This window comes from Daktulosphaira vitifoliae, unplaced genomic scaffold (genome assembly GCF_025091365.1).
Source record: "Daktulosphaira vitifoliae isolate Bord-2020 unplaced genomic scaffold, ASM2509136v1 Scaffold_3, whole genome shotgun sequence".
NCBI lineage: Eukaryota > Metazoa > Arthropoda > Insecta > Hemiptera > Phylloxeridae > Daktulosphaira > Daktulosphaira vitifoliae.
Window position 1 is genome coordinate 36,481,085 of NW_026099574.1, and position 16,401 is coordinate 36,497,485.

General features: G+C 36.7%; 3 protein-coding genes across 16 annotated transcripts in view; 2 read left to right on the forward strand and 1 right to left on the reverse strand.

Moving 5' to 3' along the window:
* The window catches only part of LOC126901960 (PDF receptor), a 172,910-nt gene that overhangs the window by 113,213 nt on the left and 43,296 nt on the right, over positions 1 to 16,401 (forward strand). The window lies entirely within an intron of this gene.
* LOC126901961 (venom protease-like) overlaps positions 1 to 16,401 on the forward strand; it is a 79,527-nt gene that overhangs the window by 3,548 nt on the left and 59,578 nt on the right. The gene's annotated exons all lie outside the window — the stretch shown is intronic.
* The window catches only part of LOC126901955 (paired box protein Pax-6-like), a 21,824-nt gene continuing 6,515 nt past the window's right edge, over positions 1,093 to 16,401 (reverse strand). Inside the window, exons 3-12 of one of the 3 annotated variants that reach the window (XM_050678922.1) lie at positions 15,525 to 15,581; positions 15,089 to 15,254; positions 14,591 to 14,771; positions 9,701 to 9,867; positions 9,488 to 9,597; positions 3,851 to 4,048; positions 3,665 to 3,747; positions 3,335 to 3,558; positions 2,251 to 2,573; positions 1,093 to 1,640 (exon numbers count right to left, since the gene is read on the reverse strand). In XM_050678922.1, coding sequence (XP_050534879.1) covers positions 1,552 to 1,640; positions 2,251 to 2,573; positions 3,335 to 3,558; positions 3,665 to 3,747; positions 3,851 to 4,048; positions 9,488 to 9,597; positions 9,701 to 9,867; positions 14,591 to 14,771; positions 15,089 to 15,254; positions 15,525 to 15,581 — 1,598 coding nt within the window. In that variant the 3' untranslated portion in view covers positions 1,093 to 1,551. Of the gene's footprint in view, positions 1,641 to 2,250; positions 2,574 to 3,334; positions 3,559 to 3,664; positions 3,748 to 3,850; positions 4,049 to 9,487; positions 9,598 to 9,676; positions 9,868 to 14,590; positions 14,772 to 15,088; positions 15,255 to 15,524; positions 15,582 to 16,401 lie in introns of all 3 variants that reach the window. The other 2 variants (XM_050678921.1, XM_050678923.1) reach the window with 2 other exon arrangements.

Here is a 16,401-nt window from a genome sequence, read left to right on the forward strand (position 1 = left end):
TATGAAACTATAATATACTGAAAAAAATTATTACTTAAAAAGATATTGAGTGACTAACAATCACCTTGTATTTCTGGGGTTTGAGTTTAAAAGGGTCAATGTACAAAAATTAAGCAATAAATTCTATTTTTTATATCACTACTGTAGAATAATAATAAATGGTTGCAATATGATTTAAAGTTTTCTTTAAGGAAAAATAATATTTCTTTCTAAAAAAACTTACTTAAATCACATTGCCAATATATTTAGTTTTTCTACATTTTTATACATTGACTCTTTTAAACCCAAGCTCCAAATATATTTGCTCTAGCTTAGCTAACTTTTTATTAACTTTTCCTAATTTTATTTAATTTCTTTATTATTTATAATATAATTTTATTTTCAGTGTTCACAATCCAGAACTTCGTTGGATGAAAACTTCTAGTCGAGACATTCCCTCCATAACTAGAGTGACTGTTACATCAGAAGATATACTCACTTGTAACCAATGTTCTAAAGTATTTGTTAGTCTTGATGAATTATCAGCACATGAGCATACCCATGGAGATGAACAGTTCACATGTGAGAAATGTAACAAGAGTTTCAACTCTAAACCTGAACTTACAGTACATATTAGAAGTAATTGTTGTAGCAGTTTAGAATTAGAAGTAAATGCAGATAGACAGTGTCCTTTTTGTGGCAAACAGTTCCGATCAGCTGCTACTCTAGAAAACCACAAGCGAGTGCATACCAGAGAAAAACCATTTTCTTGTGAGTTGTGCTCCAAACCTTTTCGCACAAAAGGCAATTTATTGGAACATAAACGAGTGCATAATAATAGCATGTGGTTAATGAAAAGTGATACAAAACTAACTGAAAATGAACAGAAATTCAAGTGCACTTATTGTGAAAAACCTTTTCGTACGTATACTGCCTTGTTGAACCATGAACGGGTCCACACTAGAGAAAAGCCTTTTGAATGTTCTGTTTGTGGAAAATGTTTTAGAACAAAATCCAACATGACAGAACATATGAAAGGCTGCCATGATGTTGATTTTACAACTTGTGCATCTGATGAGGTTCAAGTTTTCACATTTAAAACTAATTCAGTTTCTTGAATGGAAACTGAATGTATAATAAAAATATATATTAATTCAAAATTTAAAATGAAGAATACACAAATGGACACGTTACGACCAGAGTACTTATAAGGATAACATTTACAAATTAAAAATAGTCATATGTATAGTAATTTTTAATTTGGTATATTTAAGTATTATTAATTTACAATTTGAACAACCAATACACTTATATTTTAATTATTAGTGAACTGTTTGAAAATAATTATTAGTATTAATTCGACATTGTTTGGTTAAAAAGAAAAACAAACTATAATTTATGTACAATTTTTGTTTTTTTTTATTAAGCTATAATTTTTTTTTAATTACAATCATAATTATTACTATACTATTTACATTTATAATTAAATAACTCCAAATATCGTTGAAAATTGCACGATTTTAATATTTTTTAATTCAATGTTGTTATGTTGTTCTACTTGACAGCCTGGCGTCACTGCAAACGTGGCCAGTATTGGGCAGATAAGTCTGTTGTATGTCCTGGAACAGCTATTGGTACTGATACACCGGGCGATATAAGACCTTAAATAAACAATAAATACGTACAATTCAATTTCAACTAACATATTAATCTATACTAATTGATATGAGTATTATTTATTTTTTAATGTTTAGTGTCAGTATAAGCTTGACTTTTAGTTCAAACTAATTGACTGATTTCCTTATAAATAATTAGTTCAGTAACGAAACAAAGATTTGTTCAACATAAAATTTTAACTAACGAGTTTAATTTCCAAAATCCAAGTCTGAAACTAGTAACTACATCTATTTTTTTTTTTTAACATGATCATTTACACGTAATTGAAAAATAATCCTCTTATGTTTAAGTTTAAATTTAAAAACATATAAGGCCATGTGATTGACGAATATTTGTATGTCTTTTTAGAATATTTAAGTGATCATTCAAATTCAACACTTTCTTAATAAAGGTATACATAATAAATTCGGCAAACGGTAAAAATGTTGAAAACTAATGAGTTAAAAATTTACATCATATCGAGAGTGTTCAATTTTAGAGGTATTCTGTAACTTGACCGGTAGCTTTAAAATTTCATAAGAGTTTGTGCATTTAAAATTTGAAATAACACATAAAGTTTTAAAACGCAGCATAACATATTAATATGAACTATACCTGTCGAGTTAGAACTGTTCATGTTATACTGATGATGGGCATGATGATGTGGATGGTGACCGTTAATTGATGATGGTGGGGGATGGTGGTGATATGCGGTGTGGTGAGCTGGTGGACTACTGTTCGGAGTCGGTGACAATGGCGGTCGTAAATATCCTGGCGTTCCAATAGCTAATGGCGGAGATGTGTCATACGTCGGCCTAGACATACAACCGTATGCGTCTCGTTGATCGCCAGTTATCGAATGATGTCCCGGCATAATGGACAGGGACAGCCCGTTCTCATTATTGCTGCTCGGCATGCCGAAGTTCATTGACATTGGCCTAAAAACAATTTTTTTTATTTAAATGCCAATCTTATATAAAATGAATTTCTAAATAAATATTATCGTTTGTTCGCTCAAGTACAAGTAGTAGTAGTAGTAGTCGGTTAGTTGACAATTTCTATAGATTGTACGATAGTATCATCATGTTTTCAGTTGGTTATTTCAGATAGATTAAATACAGAAACAAGTCGATTAAAAATATTTACAGGAAAACTTTAAGTCCCTCGGCACAACATTTAACAGATCGGCGTGTAAAATTATTCATGGCGTGTAGACAAAGAGGCATAAATATGACGATTTTTCATCAATGTACCTTTTTTACAGATACAGTGTTGGCGAAAAAATGCATTATTTATAAACTATTTTTGCATTATGCTATGGATTTTTTTTTATAATTTACATAAAAATTAGTTCATATTTGGTATCGAACATTTTTCAACGAGTATTTCTTTAGAAGCCATCTTACAGTTACATTTGACCTCTTCGGGATATCCTTTAATTCCGAGACTTTAAATATAAGGCAGCTATGGTATATTATGTACATTAGTGTAAAAGTAGTATATGAAAAATGTCGATGGGCTGCACTGGTTAACTGAAAATTGGTAAAGGGAATTCAGCAATACAGTTTATTATCTGAATGTGCAATGAACATTGATCTATTTTTAATGCTCTCGATCCACACTCGCGAAAAAAAATTCCAACTTTGAGTATTCAGTCTTAACAAACTCGAGACAACATTCATTCGGAAATATTTCTTACCCAAAAGCGTCGTGTCCGCCAATCGTGGTGTACATGTTAGGATTAGGTTCGGTGTTGTTGTTCGTTGTGAACCCGTTCATCCGACTAGGAGACGTTTGCTGCTGTTGCTGCTGTTGTTGATTCTGCGGGTCCATCGATTGTTGGTTTTGGTTGGAGTTGGGGCGACGTTGTGTCCGAAGCTTTTCTTCCCTTCGCCATTTAGCGCGACGGTTAGAAAACCAAACCTAGCAAATGCATAATAAAAAAAAATAAATAAACGCTGCTTCAAACGACTCGACAGAATATTAGTACAGTAATAGGACCGCATAAGTAACACTGTGGTTAAAATACCTGAATTCTGGCTTCGGGCAACCCAATTTTGCCGGCAAGTCTCTCTCTGGCAAACACGTCTGGATAGTGAGTCCGTTCGAATTCTACGAACACGCAAATATCGGTAAGACTATTGTTCCATTTTAACAACACGATTTATTTCTTACCTTTTTCNATCGAATTTTAACAACACAATTCATTGCTCACCTTTTTCCAGACTGTCTATTTGCTCGTTCGTAAATGACGTCCGGTTTCGCTGCAGTTTTCTTTTGAGTCTAAGTCTCGCCTGGTCGTCGTCGTTTGTTGATCCAGGAGCACATCCTCCCAGAGATCCGTCGTGATTGGAATTGTCACCAATGGAAGTACAAGTCTCGTCCGAACCCATTCCGCCGTCTAAATCTAAAACTATCCAATAAACTCCGGTAAGAACCCGTTGTGTTTTTTTAATTTGCGGGAAACGCATTGTTAGTACAACGATAGTCACATTGGGACGTGTACTGTTGAAAATTCTAGTGGCTACAAAATAGGCAGCAACTTTGTAATCATTTATTAAATAGAAATATTTTTCCAAGACGCCATCAGTCAACGCCTAACACAATGCCATCACGACGTTTTTATGTTTTATAAATCGTCATACGTTGCAGAGTACGATAAAACTTTAGGCGCGCAAATATTTCCTTCGATAAAATTTCAATTCGTCGCGTGTACTTAAATTTGCGTTACATTTGTTTTCATAGTTATCACACACATACGCTTAACGGAGCCCATAAAAAATGAATGTTTATTCGACCAATGTAAAATACACGGTTTGGGTTTAAAACATAAAATATGAAAACATTTGTACGGCCGTGGTGCGAATTGATGTCGGCAAAGTGAAAATTCTGACCCGTTGAATGTACCACATGCATATTAATATTATTATTATGTACAACAGCGACAGCCTTGTGCACATACAGCGGTATTAACTAAAACAATTTTAAAGGTCTGAGTTTATGACGTGAAAGATACCGCCATTCCCAGTCGTCATATCCATACACGTATACGTATGTTGTGTACACCAAAGGGATGATTATTACAGAAGCCGCGTAACCCCCTTCCGTAGCAGCACATGTGTATATGCGGGGCAGCCGCGACGTCGACTTTTGGGGTTCAAATTGCTCATTGGACCGCGCCGATCGACTGTGGGTCGGACCCGTTGGCAGCGAGAGGGGAAACGCGACAAGGGGTTCGTGTGCCGCCGCGTGTACACGCGGTGTTTTTTCGTCGATTTTTTTGTTCAAACGATGATGGTGCGACAAAACGGCCGGGAGGGTCGACGCTTTTAACGAAATATATTATTAAGTATTACGACCGTATGTATACCTAACGGGTGCGACATGGGCACCGCTAAACGGGCGTCGGCTGGTCGATGATAAAAAATAATAATCCCTCTCCGATAAATCGTGACGGGAAATCACGTTTTTCGTACTCGCGGCCGATCCAGAAACATTGTGCGCGATCCGAGTACCGATCGAACCGGCTTTTGGTATACAACACAAGCATTTCCGGAATAATTCATAAATTTCATCATATTTCGGGTGCGTGTCGCCCTGTACGCCTCCTCCGTCCGTTATCTTTGTAATTTTCGGACCGATAGCGTGTAGGTTTATCGCCTTCAGGGTACGAAAGCGCACGGGAGTAATGTGCATTGAGGACCGTGGCACGTCGGATAACGGCGGTAAAATGTGTGCCCGACAGGGAAAAGCCCAGCGCCGTTTATGGGCGCGATAAAGTGGCGGAGAGGTATGTGGCCGCGGACGGAGGGAAGGGATCAGTTGTCGGGCCAAAATCGTGAGACGACATTACGATAAACGCGAAGGGAAGGTGGCCGCGATAAGGAAACCCTGAGGGGAGGGAAGCGGCGGGGCTGTGCGGGTTGGAGGACACGGTGCGCACAGTGTTATCAGCAACTTTCTACTCCAACGGTCCGCATTCATCCGAACGAGCCTTTCTATGGTAAAATATACGGCGGCGGTTTCGGTCGTTATCACTCGCACACACACACACACACACACACTACTCGCGACTGCTGTTCGTATACACAAGTAAATGTAATGTGTACACGACGCGGTGGTGAATAAAAACTATACAACACAAGGTGTACGAACGTGACCGCCGCTATTACTCAACCGGCAGACGACGTTTTTGCTACTGGCCGCGCAATACCGTTTTCTTTATCGAGAAAAATAAATAAATCTCGTCGTTATCCGCCGCCGCCGCCTTTGCACGCCGACACGTGTAATAAATAACAGTAATGCGAACCTCATAAACGGCTAACAACCGTTGGAAAAAACGGCATTACGACAGTGATGGCCGAAAGCTGACAAAAAACGTTGTAAATATCGGAATTGTATTAAAAATAAAAATGGCACGCGGTTGCAGATTCTATACATTTTTTTGGTAAAGTTTCTTTTCCAACTCCATTGTTTCCCGATCGCAGCGATTCGAAAGTGAAAAAAGTTTTTCGGCACACGTTCAGCTCGCGTATGGAAAAATTGACGGGAAACGAGGCAAATTCATCGGCAACCAGACAAATTGAATAGTGTACGGTAAACGGCCGAGAAACAGACCTTTTTTTTTATTCTCGGCGGTTGGGGTCGAGAAATGAACCATTTTTTTTTACTCTCGGCACATGGCACACCGCTCGTAACTCTCGTCAATTCGACTTACGAGCACTCGGACACACTCTCGGCGAGTTCTAAATTCTAAACGCATAACAATAATATATTATTAGGCGCACGAACAATAACAGCGCGAGGGCCGGCGGTGGACACATAAAATCGTTACTAACGTGTACACGTTCAGACCAATGAGCCGTGTGCGGTTCTCGATTGGCTGAACACGTAGACGGCTAATACGATTTTGCAAATTATAACAATAATGTACACTTATGTCACGTTCGACTTGCAGCGGTACAACACATTGCGCCCGATCGACTCGACCGGTGCACGCGCGTTTCCGTCTACTTGAGTAATCAATCCGTTGCCAAAGGTGCCAAAGGCCATGCAGCGCGCGATTGATAGCGCCGGCCGAGTAAAGGTATCGTCACTCCCAGCGACACAAACATCGGCGGCAATTCGAAACGCTGCCCGAGGCGTACGGTAACAATATAAACGACGGGCTTTTGATAGTTTTTAATCGGATTACGACGTTTTCTCTCTCAGTCCGTCTGTCGGCACACAACAGTCGTCGCGCATTACAAAAAGCACGTCACAAACAGTCCCGTTAAATAACCGCAACAACGTTACCCTTTTCTGTGGCCGCGGGGGCCACCGGCCCGTAAAAGATTTTCCGGAGCTCAAAAACGAACGGCACGTAATTATTTTTAAACGAATTGTCAAATTCAGAGACGCGTATTATGAAGAGAGCTTTTTTTCGTGCGTCTGCTGATAGTTTCCTCCTCCTCCTCCTGTACGCCGCCCCTCTTATTATGTTAATATTACTTAGTTAAACTCAAACGAAATTGTGTGTTTGTGCAGTAGCTGCAACCGACGACTACGAAAATACTAATATTCGGATTGTTTTCTATTACAGAGTTTTTTTAATGACTTTTTCGCTTTTTGCGAGCGGTAACAACAATAAACCGTCTGTCTTTGGTATCGTGTTACGATAAATCGAAGAATGCGCGCAAGACTAATACGAATGGAACTCGCATTGTTCCGGTTTACAACTTTTACACAAAAAAAAATAATAATTATAATGAAAAACTTCCTTACTTTGCCGTAAACTTGTTCTATTTATTCGAGATTACTTTTTTTTTTTATGTTTATTTGTAGAATTCATTTTTTTTTTTTTAACTTTTAGAAATTCTTTATTTTTCAAGATATTTTAACATATTGCTGATTGGAAAAAAAAACGGTCGTATCCATACGTTTTAGAAATGGGCTTTCATTGATACGAGGAGATTATGTAAATGCCAGCAAGGAAAATTCGCGCACAAATTACACGGGTAGTATTATGTACACTCGGTCAGCCCATGTTTTTTGAAAATCACAACGACAACATGTGCTTATTATCCGTTACGGTTTGCTGTTTTTGGAAGTGGAAAAATTGACGAGAGTTGAAAAAAAAAATCACTCGCACTTGTGAATTTCATAAATATATAATTGCGAATTTAATCACACAATAGAGTACTACATTCGTTATTGCTAATTAAAAATAACTCGTTAGAATAACAAAAATTACATATAATAAATACGCGTAAAACCGTATTGTTAAATAAACTTTCAGAGTTTGGAAAGAAATTTCAAGTAGATTATATTTTGGCAGTTCATATGTTTGCCCAAAAAAATAATTTTGTAGGATCGTAACTGTCTTATAAACTTTTGAGATTGTGAGAAATTCATTTAAACGAATTTCGAAAAGGAAACGTATAAAACCGTAGAGCGTAATAAGAATTTGCTGTGGCGTTTGTTTACAAAAAAACACACTATCGCTGTTTACGCTTATGGGAAACGCAACAACAATATGCCGATCAGCACAACGGCTTTTTATGAGCGACGATAAAAATCTAAACGTTTTGCTCGACGAAACGTAATTCTTAGCGATTGCGCGAGTTGAATTTCAAAGGAACTTGCAGCCGATGTCTTTTCCGCGACACGGTTTTCTTTGGCGGTCCGTTTTTGCCCGCAACGAGTACGCGTCCCACTGATGTGGACGGACATTGCGCCGTGTCGCTCGGTACGCTTTGTCCCGGTGGGGTGTACGCTCGCGTATCTGCGTTGTTGTGTTTGCATTGGTGTTGCCGAGAAAGGTGTCATCGACAAAATCAGCTGCGCAACAGCCCGTCAGTCCAACACCGTTACACGCGGTAGTCCCACGCAGCAAATTATTCACGGTTAAACGGACGGGGGGCACGAGCGCGTGCAGTTACATGTGCCCCACACGTCTGATGCATCAAACATCACAATGCGCGCGTCGGTTGTACACGTTGCGACGGGACGTCGATAACGTACGCACGCGGCTGTGCTGCGCGAAAAGTGCATTTTCGTACCGAAAGGGGCAAACGCGTTTGTGCGGTCGTATTGCTTCCTATCGAATACAAGCGAACGAAACGGGGAAATTTCAGAAACCATATATTACTCTACTCGGCCTGTGTATTTCTTCGGCCTTTCTGCATTCCACCGGCGTTTATGTTTGTTCGGTATTTGCCTATATTGTGTCCCCGTTGAAAACCGGAATTCCGCGCCGTAGCAAAATTTAATATGGTTACCGCGTTCGCAACCGGAAAACCTTTTTCGTGGTATTGCCTCCCCGTTTCGTACACGTTCCTCTATCCAAATATTATAACCCTTCTTGGGTTTTTCTGTCTACAGTAATCCCTTTGACATAACGTTTTCTTGTTTCCAACCAACCCCCCGGGGGAGCGACGGAGAGGAGCGCGTCATTTAAAGGCGACGGAGAAAGAGAGAGTGCGAAATCCGGTTAGGAGTTTTATTTTATTTACGAGTTACTTTTTTTATTAATAAATTTTAACCAACCGTGTTTGCGAGAGCGCATCGACTAAAAAAATCCCATTTCGGCGCAGCACGCGGCAGCCCCTGTGCATAACATGTACACGCCGAAAGACTCCGCCCATCAAACAGCAAAACGACCACACTTAAATATTCCTATCGGCCGCCAGTACAAATCACGTTGTTACAGAAAATTATTAACTACACACGGTTTCAAAAAAACGGCTATGCTTAACGCGTGGATATGTACATTTATGTTAAGTAACATGACCCGAATGACGAAAAACCGTAGATAAAAAACCGACGGGGGGGTCGATAATATTTCGAATTGTTAATTAGAAAATATACGTACCTTTTTTATCGAGAATGTCAGGCAATACAGTGCAATTGCCAGTGTTTGGACTCAAACGACCGGATGGTTGCAGAGGCATGAACGGGTTGTCACCAGACGTCGGAGGGTACCTGTTTTAATAAAAAAACAAATGTGTGCGATTAGCAATGAAAACCATTTTGTGATAAATAAAAAAATATGAATCAATACATATAGTAATCGGTTCCCACGCACCATGGATTTGGTCTTGGCCACGTTCCTGTTCCAGCAGCTTGCCCGTTTAATAACCTCAACTTGTCGTAAACTGCATCCGCTGAACTGCAAGTTGGAGACACCGACGTTGGAGCTTGTTGGTCTTTTTGGGCGGCTAAGTTTCTCAAAACGCGATTGATGGACGAGACCTGAATTAATGAAATTATGCGTTTTTATAGGCAACTATGACTTTTCAAAAATAGGATTACAAGTTACAGCTATTTAGAAGAAAACGTCTAAATTAAGCTGAAGACTAATTATTATTTTTTATGATTACTACCGTTATCAATTGATATTTCTTATTAACAATTTACGCTATGAGAGTGTCATCAGCATAATTGAAACGAAACGGCGTATGACCTAAATGTCAAAATTATCGAATCGATTTTAAGTAGAATAAAATCGGCCGAGCAGTGTACTTATTAAGATTTGACTAACGAGCTGTATTGTACTCGAAACTCAAATGTTAACTAAAAAGAAAATTGATCGACGATTCAACTGCTAAGTAGGATAACAATTTATTTACAAAAGAAAAAATAGTAATAATTTCCAATCAATTTAATGTCGAAACTGGCGTCATCACCGTCGCCATTGTCTTCTCTCAGACACCGACCAATGTTTCACAGAATATTTTCACACTGCTGCAGAGACCCTATATATCATTTTTATTTTATTTTTTTTTTTTGTCTTTTGTTCCACTACCGCGAAGTAACCGCAAATTTCCGCCCGGAATATATTTCCTTCATTGCATGGCACTTGTTTTTGTGTGTGTGTGTCTTTCTTCTCTGCGTTTTCTTTAGTTTTTTATCACTCCAAAAACGTATACAGTGTCCGTTGCCTAAGTCTATACATGTATGTATGATCATGCATGTGTGTGTGCATTGTAAAAGACAGCACAGGCGTCAACGAGGGCTTTACTTGATGTGTCGCAAACGAATCCATAATGCATGAGTTTTGTTCGACTGTGATCATACCACCCAGCGCCCTCACTATATTTTTACCCCGAGGGTGTCCTAATGTCGTCGTATTTCCCTGTAGCGGCCGGAAAAACTTTGGGGTTTTTCACACTTTGATTACGGATTCTACCTATTCTCCTTACACCATCTCTCCCCCTTTGCCGCACAAACAAACCTACACAAAAGCTGTTGCACGGTGTAAATGTCGAAAAGATTCCCACATTCACTTGCGAACAACGACCGAGTACAAATTACCGCCTAATATTTTTCCTTGCACTTTTTATCCGTTTGTGAAATGAAGATGCTCTTATGTAAATAAAATCCAATGCATTCGACAGTTTCAAGTCGGCACATCGAATGTTTTGGACAACATTTAGAAATAATTTTGGCAGAACTAAATTTATCTACGAATTTGAATAACGACTCAATGAAAAATCACTCAGTCTCCCAGAGCCTGTTGTTAAGATGCATGTAACTAATGTAAAAACTTTTTACTATACGAACGAGCGAGATACGAAAAATAAAACTCCCAACTGGCGATGATTATTGTGCGACGGAATATATTTTTTATCGCGGGTCATTTAAATTTAACAGCAAACACTAAAATGAATGCATTAATGGGTTTCTAGAAAGTTAAAAGTAATTCGTCTTCACGACATGGATACACTTTGCTTGTTTTAAAACTTCCAAAAGTCTTTTGTTAAAACTAATACCACTAACTAAAATATAACCCTAAGTTTTGTTTCGCTTTGCATAAATAAAATTTTGTACAATCACAAATAAGCTAACAAATAATATTAGCATGAAATGTTTAAGTTTTTACATTCTTCGAGCCTTTTATGGCTTTATTGAGTTAAAGTACTAGTTCTAAATGATAAAAATTGTTGACGGAGAACAGTATACAGAGTGATGGGTTTATCATAATCCACTTGATTATTCGCAAAATGAACACAATATTAGAAAAACAAATTTCTTTTAGTTACATATAATTATCAGTAACTAATAATTATTTTTTTGAATCAACCTTTATAACTTGGTGTTAACTATACTTTTTTAAATGCCAATATACATATTTAACTAGTTTGTAGAATAGAGAATAATTTAATTAAGAAAATGACTAGTCGATAACCACTTTTGGATCATTATTATTAACACTTGTAAGCAATGACTGGAGGTGTGGAGTGGTGCTGCTACTTTCATTCTCGGGCGTACTGTTCGTGCCGCTTAGATATAAAAACCAGAATAACTTCTGAAGTCCAAAAGTTGATATCGACCAGTCGTTTTCTTAATTAGATTATTTTCTATTTAGCAAGAAGCTACTTAAATATGTATGTTGGCATTTAAAAAAATTAATTTGATACTTCTTTGAGCTATTGGTTTCAAAAAAAAAATAACTATCAGTTGATATATCAAGAAATATATGTAGCTAAAAGAAATCAACAATTTTTTTCCAACATTGTATTTATTTTGCGAGTAATCGAGTGGTTTATGATGAACCGATCACTCTGTATATATCGCGGTATTCTTTTACATAAAAAGAATCACGGATCGTCTAAATTTGTTAAATGTTGTTGACGTGGGTATGAAAGGTACCGATACAATCTAGTTAAATTCTTCAGCGCATTATACTTAAAAAATAGTATTATACGTATATACACTTTCTCGAATGGAAATTAAAAACATCATGCGATAGAACTGAATGAAAAGCGAGTTTTACACAGGAGGAAAAACAATAGCCCCTCTTTTTAAACGCTAAAAAAAAGACATTATCTCTCTTCGCCATCAACGGTACAAATGCAGCAGCAGACCTACAACAATGGACAAGCTGTGGAACAAATGACTCCCGGAGTTCGTCGGCATAAAAGACATTTGTAATTGCTCTCTCCACGCATCTATGTATGTTTTCGAACAGGGATATTATTATTTCACCTTATGTACATTTTCTATTATATACCAAAACCTTATGGATTCGAGCTGGTAATGTTGGCATGCGTACGCTGGTCTGCGTGTGTGAGAATGTATAGTTGGATCACGTCGGGGTGACTCCAGGATGTAGAAATGTCAAAATATTGTTCGATTCCCACAAATCGGGGGAAACAAGCAGAGGCGCATGCGGAACAATTAAAAACGTTTATCGAGGGAAACGAATGCGTGTAAATATAATAAAATAATAATAATAATAATATGACCGTTAATATTTATTAAAGAAACCCAGACACGAATCAAGGGAACGAAATTCACATTAAATCGCTAAATACGTGTGAATCCGACGAAATAATGGAAATCCCAACCAGTATGGGCTGACAAGGTACAACTGGAATTTTTATCCCGATGGTCACCTGAGATATGATGCGAGCAACGAAATTTCATTTTTTACGCACTAAAAGTTACTAGCACAACTCGAGAGATTTTGATTGAAGTTCATATGATTTTTATATAGACGAAAATTCTTGGCATAGTGAACTTTGTGGATTCAGTCTATTCGTATTGATTTCGACTATGAGCCACTCGTAATTTCAAAATTTTCCCTATTGTCTACCTCTTCACTAATGCTAATAAGTCTCAAATCTAATCCGCGTCTGCGAATGAAAGGCTAATTTGATATTATACGTTTGTGTGTCTACCTATTATGTCAGGCATGAGAATGCGAGTCTGTTCACGAGGAAAAAAGGTCTCTTTCGGTTTGAGTAGGCGTAAAACGGATTGTGCCACGACGTCTGGCGACTGCTGGCGCTGTTTAAAATGTGCCCTGGGGAGGCGATGTGTAGTGGCGGCCGTGACGTTAAGGCGGCATGACTGTTTGTTTGGGGAGCCGCTGAGGCGTGGAAAATATGCGCCCGCTCGCGCATCCCAAAATTTGTATATCCCCGAGGTCGTGATCACCAAAAGCCACGTTCGCCACCCTTTCTTAACGTTTTGAGTCACTGTGTTCTAAGGGGTTGAAACCACTGCAGCGTCTAGCGTGCATTTGTGTGACAAAGGATCATAAAAATATTTCAAAATATAATCTCATTTCACAACGACCTTTGGTGCTAAGATTCCAATAGCGTGTGCTTTTCATATTTCACAAAAGTCAGAGATGTTTACATGCAAGACACAGCACGTGAATTAANTAAAAGTCAGTGATGTTTACATGCAAGACACAGCACGTGAATTAAAATTAAGTACTTCCGGTATGGCCATTTCTAAGATATTCGAGCATTCTCGGCAAGTGTAAAAGAGCCACTAAAATTAAACTGATAATTATGCAACGAGGTTTCAAATTAACCGAAAAATAATTTGCGATCGCAAAATTAATTTAACCATCATATTCCTTTTTTTAATATTATTTCGATGTCCATTTTGATTAATTCTCATACCGATGAAAATTTGTCAATAGCAACGACGAGTTATTTTTGAAGATACACTGTTATTTTGGGTATATTAGTTATTTTTTTTTTGTTTTTACAAACAACGCGTTATCTCTAATAATTACTTTTTTTCTATCAGACACCGAATCGGCGGGTTTTTGAAAAATATACGACCATCGATGGAAACGGTGACGACGAGCTGTTGACACTGATTGGGAGAGGCGCGATTCGGTGATGCGTAAGAAATCTGATTTGGGTCTCCCTTTCCCCGAGGTCACCGTCGAGGCCGTGATCACACCCGCGCGCACGTCAATTCCCTTTCGTAATAAAGTAAAAAAAAAACACAGATTTACAACCGTAACATTTTTTAAATAGATTTTTGTTTTCAATTGCGGTTTTACGCACAAATGTCAATGTAATTTACAGGGATCGAAATTCATTCTTTGCTTCCTATTTGAAAACTTCTAATTCAAAAACAATTAGTCCAGTTTTACCGAAAAACAAGTTTTGTCAAAGAAATAAAAAATCTATCATCTCAAATGTTTAATATAAATGTATACACTTACGCTAGGTATATTATCGTTGGAACAGACGCCTTCTTGTAGCAACCGATCACGAATTTCCCATGCAAATATTGACGGGCATTCACGTTTATATTGGGAAATTTTTGATACTACTTCGGCGGTAGCTACTCTAGGCTTAGATCCACCAATTGCTCTAGGTCTGATAGAACCAGTCTCGTAGTACCTGGAAAGTATAGTTCAATACGATATGTTGTATAGTTTAATGTACTATATATATATAATTAGAATAAAATTAATTTAAACAANATGTAGTATATATATATAATTAGAATAAAATTAATTTAAACAAAATTAGACTAAAATAATATTTTTTAAACAAAGTAACAAAATAATACGAAAATTGAGATGATAAAAGTATTTTGTTCCGCGTGTATTTTTTCGTGTAATTATGTAGATTATACAAGATAATATTTTGAAATTAACTTCGTAATAAAACTATTGATATGTTTGCCGAAGTAAATACTTAAGCTTCATACTGACCTTCCTAAAATTTTTGAAACACATCCATTGGAAACTTGAAGAATCCTAGATATATCACAAGGTCTAGCTCCTGAATGAGCTAATTCGACTATTTTTTGTCTAGTGGAATCTGGCAATGGTCTACCACCAACAAACACTCCTCCCAACTGATTAACACCACTGTGTCCTATGATAATAAGATACAAATTAATCAAATAATCTTTGAACACACATACACAGTAAGCTCAGCTCTACCATAGGTAATTAGTTGGCAACACTGTACATGGGTGTATTTTTATAAATCGTTATAATATATGATAAAACAGAAGTGACCGTTATGTGAATTTAATAATTTTTTTTAGTCACAAAAATCGCAACCAAAATTTGTCACTTCTGTACAAATTTTTTCTCATAAATTATACGTTTTAATTAAATAGAATGGTCATTGTGTCAGTACCTAAATCTAATTCACGAGTTGCAATAATCCTATCATCATAATCAGCAGTGTTGCCAACTGAAATCAAAAATAATATAAACAATAGCAAAATTATACATTTAAAAACATTTAATGGTTAAGGATGCAGTAATAGACATTGTAGTTCGAAGGGTTTATCCAACTTGTAAGTAATGCAGAAATTTTTAATATACAAATCTCATAGACCATTTAATTTACTATTTTCTTTAATTAATTATGTCTAAATTTTAATTTAAATAACTGCTTATCACTTCCATACAAATACCATTGGATATTTCTTGTTCTCATCTCACAATGGTATAAAAATGTTGATAACTAAAAAATAGTCAAAACCAGTAACTCGCCAATATTTTACGTTTTTAAATTTTAATAACTTCTAAAATACCTGTTCAAATATTGAATCGGACATTTTCTTAATTAGATAATTTTCTATTTTATAAAATGGTTAAATATTTTGTTTAACTATTTTCTAAGAATAATAGCATTATTTAATTGTATTTTCCATAAAATAAGAATAAGAAAATATGACTTTATTACTTAGAACGTATTTTTATTAAATATCAGGAAATTTAAAACTCATGTTGAAACTAAAATAAGTAGGCTAAATTTCTTTGCTGGAATCTTTTTTAAGCAAGGAATCGAAATGAATCTAGTAAGTTAGTTGCTCTAAATTACTTGATCTTATTATTATTTTTATTCAAGAATTTATTAGGTTAATAATTGTATTTAAAATCCCCTGAAATAGCATTGGTTATAAGCTAATTTTTTACATTTAAATCCATTATAAGCCAAAAATAAATATTTTCGTATGCTTTAACAATATGAACAACATATTTTGTTGCGCAATTCAAGAATTTTG